The 6,560-nt window shown below is 54.9% G+C and overlaps 1 protein-coding gene across 1 annotated transcript in view; it reads left to right on the top strand.

Moving 5' to 3' along the window:
- LOC104466211 (syntaxin-1A-like) overlaps positions 1–1,589 on the top strand; it is a gene marked incomplete at its 3' end in the record, with an annotated part of 18,519 nt that extends 16,930 nt beyond the window's left edge. Inside the window, exon 4 of the mRNA XM_010079559.1 lies at positions 1,481–1,589. Within this exon, the coding sequence (XP_010077861.1) occupies positions 1,481–1,589 (109 nt within the window). The remainder of the gene's footprint in view (positions 1–1,480) is intronic.
- Between the last annotated feature and the right edge of the window lie 4,971 nt (positions 1,590–6,560).

Raw genomic sequence — 6,560 nt, forward strand, 5'->3', positions numbered from 1 at the left:
ATGGCTGCTGCCAACAGCCATGGAGGACAAAGAGCTTGGAGTGGTGCGAGGGCAGCTGGCGCTGGCCCCCGCTTGGTGGCCATACCTGAGTCCCAGGTCCTGCTGCTGGCCCTTCTTCTGTTGTGTGAGTGCCATCGGTCAGAGTAAAGCTCCCAGCTGCAGGGTGGGTTTTTCTGTGTCTCTATAAACAGCCCAACCACTCCCAAGAACGAGACAAAGGAAATCCATCAGTTTTTTAGTTGCAAGCAAAACTACCTCCAAACAAAGCCTTCCACAACCCCGAAGAGCAATCCAAAGGCTTTTGTATTCTGGCAGCCTTACCTAGTGGAAGGTGTCCCTGCCCATGGGACTGGATGATCTTTGAGGGGTCCCTTCCAAAGCAAACCATTCTGTGAGTCCATGATCCTGTGAAGCTCAATTTCTGGCATACTGGTGAAAGGGCTCATTCAAGGGATTTAAGTGTTTGGATGGAAGGCGAATGCGATGCTCTGTCCTGGCCTTTGGAAAGATCTTCAGGGCTGTTTGCTGTGCTCAGCGTGGCAGCTGGATCAGATGGTAAGTCAGGCCCCAGCGTGGGTGCTTACGTGGGGATGAGCTTCCCCACTGGGGGCAGTGGCCTGCACTGGGGGGGGGTCAGCATGTTCAGCACAACCCTGGTTAGGTGTAACTCCAAGATTTTCTGGCACGTTTCCTGGAGAATGGAAAGCAGCCTGATAAGATGAGGGTGCTGTGAGGGGCTGACGTCTTTGCCACATCATCTGCCCTGGGCTGGCAGCTGCAGGCAGCCGCTTAGTTTGGGGCAGGCAGTCATCCCCCATGTCCGCAGGGGCTTGTGCTCAGGGGAGCCCTCCAGTGTGGGCAGGAAAAGTGGGACCGTGTTTCCGAGGGATAATTGTTCCAATTACCCCGGACATCCCCTGTGTCCCTGTCCCAGCCTGCGTGCCCCTGTCCCTGGGCTCCCTCTGCCAGCCATGCCCCAGCCAGGTAGGAGATTCAATGGTTGCGGGGTGCAGGGACCCCCAGGGCCTCTTTGCCCAGCTCCAGCACCACAAAGTGACCACCACGGGTCTGTCCTGCGCCTGTGCTGGATCCGGCACATCCCGGCAGCACGGCAGGGGCCGGCATAGCTCAGCCCAGGGCACCACTGTGGCCTCAGCTCTGGGCTGGTGTATGATGGGTCCCCCCAGCCATGACCCCCAGGTCTGCCACCACCCCAGCGTGTCCTCTGGGGCCTGAAGGCTATGCTGGGGTTGGGCTTGGGTGCAGGGTGTGCCTGGTCCACCCCCCCGGCGCCATGTCACCTGCTGCCACTTGCCCACCGTGCCACACTTGTCACACTCCTCGGAGCAGCTTTTGGACTACAAGTGCTTTTTGGGCTGGTAGAGGTGCCGGTGGTGCTCAGGGCTGAGCCTTTCCCGAGCTTGGGTGTGGCAGGGGGGGTCCTTCCTCCCCTCACTCGCTCTTCCTCTCCCCTCTGCAGCACTCAACGCTGTCGCGCAAGTTCGTGGAGGTGATGTCCGAGTACAACGCCACGCAGACCGACTACCGGGAGCGCTGCAAGGGCAGGATTCAGAGGCAACTGGAGATCAGTGAGTAAACGCGGAGGTGGAACGCAGGCAGGCTGTGCGCACCGTGGGACCGCATCCTGCACCAGCTCTTGCTGGGTCAGAGCTACTCCCACAGCTTTGCAGAGCTCCCCATGAAAACTCTGCCGTGCAGGGGAGCTGTGTGCACACGTGTGGGAGCAACCGGGACGTGGCTCCTGCTGGGGGAGAGACACGTGGTGGTACTTTGCATTTCAGTGTCAAACCACATCCAGCAAAGCGCAAAAGCTCCCCTGGGATTTTCCTAAATGCTGTGTAGAGGGTGCAGAGAGCACAAGGGAGAGAAATTTCTTCCTTGTTTGCCACTCATATTGAATGCAAAGAAGCTGCCAGGAATTCCTGACTCGCATGTGTTGCCTTGCCTTTCCTTTGGGTGCTTTTCACCACAGGTGAACTGGACTAAATATAAAACCAGAGAAGTGAGCTCTTGAGATGGGGGCACTCAATGCACTCAGTGGTTTTCCTTGCCACAGGAGGAGCTGGAGCCTCAGTGCCTGCCCCAGGCATCTCTCTGGGCCCAGGACCCTGATGGCTCTTAGCAGCCGTAGTAGTGTCTTCTGGCCAAAGGTGGCCCCCAGATGACACCTCTGAGGCTGTCACCACCGTGGCACTACGATCTCCCTGTGTCATCCAGAGCCCATTGCTGAGAAGTCTGATCCTGCCTGTCCACAAAACGTGCTCTCCTCCTGGTTCTTCTGCGCAGTCGGTGATAGCTGGTTAGTTTTAGAGAAATGTGGTTATCTCCCAGCAAAGAACCACACCACCACCGTAATTAGGAGAATAAGCAAGCGAGGGAGAAAAAGTCAGGGCATGCAGAGATTAGAAGAGATTTTTGCAAATAATCTGATTGTCAGACAGGCATCATGGTTTTTTGTGCTCAAAATGAAAGAGTCTGAAGCCTAGTCCATTTTTTTTTTCCTCACAAACAAATGGGTGTTTTTCTTCCCTTTCACCAATCAGCATGAATAATAAGGTAGGAGATCTCTGAGTCAGAAAGGTGTCCTTGAAGGTCACCTGTGGGAATGTCCTTCATGAGCTGCAGATCCCTGGGAATCTGGGTGCTATTGGGATATGGTAGTTTCTGTGGAGGGCTAGAAGGAGGCATGGGTGTGCAAGCCTTTCGTATGTTGAGATTAGTCTTTATGATGTATAATAATAAATGTTTCACGTTCAATGTAAAGCAGAATGATGAGTGCGCCACTGCTCCAGCTGACTGACTCATTCATCAGCTGACATAATTCTGTAGGTGATATTCAGCCACAGGGGTGGCTTGTAATGGAAATAGGAATTTAAGGTATCCCTATGCCTTCTTTCTAAGAGAGGAGAAGATTTGAAAGGACTTACATAGGTCCTTAATGGCATGCAGACCTGAAAGAAACCTTCATCTTGTTTTTCTGCTCTCATATTTTGGAAGGACTCTGCTGCTCTGCCTAAATTATGCAGATATATTAAATGATACTTGTCTTCACTCTGTCCATACTGCTGGGCTATCAGTGCCGGACAAGAGCATTGGTGAGGTGCAAGGAGAAGGCTGCTCAGGACTCACCATGGTGCTGTAGCTGTTAGGGGGGTTAGTGATGGTGAGGGGGACCCGCTTTCCCTTTGAGGTGGAGGTGTGGAGCAGATACAGAGGCAGGATGCGGTCTGTGCTGGGAAGGTGCACAATCCTGTGCACAGTCCTTCGCAAAAGCTGGGTTCCTCTCTCAGGACAGTGGAAAATATCTTCTGGCAAAAAGGTTCATGAAAAGCAACAAGCTCATTGAGGTTTGATCAGGAGTGCTTGCTGGGCAGAGGGCTCTGCTCATCCTGGGGTGTCCCAGCCAGCACCCTCAGTCCCAGCTGTGCCAGCGCCTCTTGAACGGAGCTCAGCTGGGATGTGGGGACTGCACAAAGCTCTACAAAATCCTCAGCTCTCATTTTCAGCTGATGAATCCAAAGACAGAAAGTGCCAGGAGATCTGAGAGCGAAGCCAGTAAATCCCTCGGGTTTTGAAAGGATGAGCAGGGACTTCTCGGCTGCTCTGGGGAGGCTCCCCAGCACCTGACGAGTCTCTCCATCCTAACTGCATCTGCTTCATCATGCTCTGGAAGTGGGACAGTCACAGAAGAAGTGGTGATGTAGAGTCAGTGTCCCAGCCTATCGCCACCCCGTGGGGCTAGGCACCGCCAGTCTGTGTGTGCCAGAGGTTGTGCCTCGGTGACCATTGCCGTCACCCCTGCCCTTCCAGCACATGCTGAGCCTGGGAGCCCGTCAGATGTGATGCAGTGGACACCCTCTGCTCTCCCACTGGTTCTGCCCCAGCCTTAATCGTTGCCCTGTGCCCCCCTTTCTCCCTCGCTCTCCTCCCAGATGCACCAAGACAGCAGGAAGCATGGAGGGATCCCAGGATGTGCCATGTCCTGGGGTTGGTGACAGCAGGACAGATGTTTGGTGGCTCTCCTCTGGCTGGGCTGTGCCTCCCCGCACTGGTGTCCCCGTGTCAGCTGCTGGGAGCCTCTGTGCTGCCTGCAGTGGGACATGTCGCTTCTTCACTTTTTTCCTCTCCGTTTTGTCTGTTATGAGAAATGACATCTTAAACCTAATTAGGTTTTGGATTTGAGGCTTGAAGGAGCTTTCTGTGGTGGGTGTGCAGCTTTGAAGCCATAGAGGTGCTGCACAGACACTGCTTGTTTCTGAATGGTTTTGTTGTGTGCGAGACCAAGGAGCCAAAAATAAAGCATCTGCCATCTCCAAAGGCACTGCGAGAATGAATCAGCCCCGGCCCCCTGTGTGAGACCAGGTTAACTGACGTACAGAAAGGCAAGATGGGGATGCATCCCTCGAGCCAGGAGAGTCAGCGGGCTGCTCCGGCCCTGGCGGCTCCTCTGGGCAGCCCTGGGTGGTTCCAGAGCCGTGGTGCTGAGATGGGCTTATTTAGGATTCCTGTGACACTTTCATCTAAGGAATGATTTATCTGAGCTCAGAATGTCTTGTTGGGTGAAAATGCCTGCACAGCACTGGAAGTTGGCCTCTGCAGCCCCCACCAGGCTGAGCAGAAGGGTCCTGAGGGACGGGAAGGTGGGTGGCAGTTTGTGACATGCTGGGCAGGCTTGTATAGCTGAACCCTGCTCATCCCGACACCACTGCAGGCAATGCCGGCTAGCCCCCTGGGCTGGGCGATGACCAGCTGGCTCGGGTCATGGGTACCTGTCACCTCTGCACGCATGGGCGGATGGGGCAGCGTTATCCATCCGGGAGTTGTATGGAGCCTGAAAGCCAGATCCAGACAGAGAATCCCAGCCTTGGGAAGGTGCCTTGGCCTCGGTCTTTCCCACCTGAGCCCTGGCTGTTGCTCTGTGGCTGCCACTGGGAGGAGGGATGCTCTGAGCTGCAGCACAGCTGAGCCCTTACAGGGAATTCAGCCATAGCATGTTTGACTTCTGCAGCCTCGAGTTGCCTGAAGTCTTCCCTATTTATAGAGCACCTGGCATGCACAATGGGGCAAACTGGTGTTTGGCATCAGCTGGGTGATGGGTGTGAGCTGTGGCACCAGAGGCTTCCCTGGGAGCATCGGCAGGGACCTACAGACCCTGATGGAGCTGCTCCTGCCCCATCTCCTGGCAGCTGGTCAGGGGGAGTGGTCACTCCATCCAACTGGGCATTGCGGGGCCAAGGACTATACAGTGGCCTTGAGGTGGAACGTCTCCTCAGTGGCTTCATGTCTCTGCCTGTCTCAGAGCTTCTGATGGCCCTGCTGCACCATGACCTGTGCATTGGCTCTTGCCATTTTCTCCTTGCCAGCTCAGGGCTGAGTTTGCTTCTTCCTCTGTGCTGCAGCTCACAGTGATGTTCTGTGCTGCTTTTCTCATTGGCAGAGCTTCTTCTCCCCAGGAAACTTAAATTTCTAGAGATGCCAAGTAAGAGGCAGATGTATTCTGGAGCTCTCTGGGTGGCAGAGGTCCAGTTCTCATTATCTTTCCAATGTTTTGCCAAGTTTCAGGCCAGGGGTTTTCCCTCAGGCTCTTCGCCCTTTGTGGGCACCTTGCATTGACTCAGACCTTTCATTCCCATTTGTTTGTGGCTGTGCAGTAGCTCTGTGGTGATGTGGGCAGCAGATCAACCAAGTATCCAGCACACTTTCATCTGATTTTATTGCAGCTGAGAAGCTAATGGCGAACTTTCCAAACCAGGAAACCTAGCCTGGCAGTGGACTCCCTGGGAAGTTCTCTGGGGTGCCGCACGTTGGTTATACAGCTTTGGCAAGCGTTGTGCTGGACAGCATGTGCAAGGTGCAGACTCTGGGCCTCATGCTTTGGCTCAGCATTAAAGCAAGCTCCTTCTGACCAGCTATGGCCCTTGGCCAAGCCTGCACTGGTCATTAATCCATATGATGGCTTTGCTGTCATCCTTCGCCTTGCTGCAGCTTTTACCCGCCCCATGCTTTGCAATGGGGGAACAGGGCAGCGCGGATGTGGTGAGAGCTGGGAGAGAACGTGTGTATTACATCCCATTCTGCCTCTGCCTGCAAGAGATGTGGCACCTCCTGGAGGTGATCCCACTGCCTGCCCTTGAGGCTGTTTCTAGGGCTTGAACTGGGCAGAGCAAGCAGCCCCTGATGCACTGTGCCTGGCATGCTCCTCCTTGTCACTGTGCCAGTGACTGCTCAGAGTTGAGCCCAGTCAACAGGAGGGTTTGTAAATCTGTGTGGTTCGAGCCCTTGTTCTCCCTTCCTGGAACCAGGGCAGTTTCATCTGAGAGCAAGGAGCCAACAGGCAGGAAGGGCTGGCAAGGGGCTGTCACAGGTCACCCGTGGTGGGAGTGTCCCTCTGTCACCCTAAAACATGTAACGGTGCCTGGCAATGGACTGTGGACCCTTCCTGCACCTGGGGAGGTGGGCAGGGTGATCAGCCCAAGGGGACGTTGCCATGACACAGCTCCTTAGACCCGTGAGCGCACAGATGGCAGAGACCAGCCCTC

The sequence above is a fragment of the Pterocles gutturalis genome, unplaced genomic scaffold, assembly GCF_000699245.1.
Source record: "Pterocles gutturalis isolate BGI_N339 unplaced genomic scaffold, ASM69924v1 scaffold11289, whole genome shotgun sequence".
NCBI lineage: Eukaryota > Metazoa > Chordata > Aves > Pterocliformes > Pteroclidae > Pterocles > Pterocles gutturalis.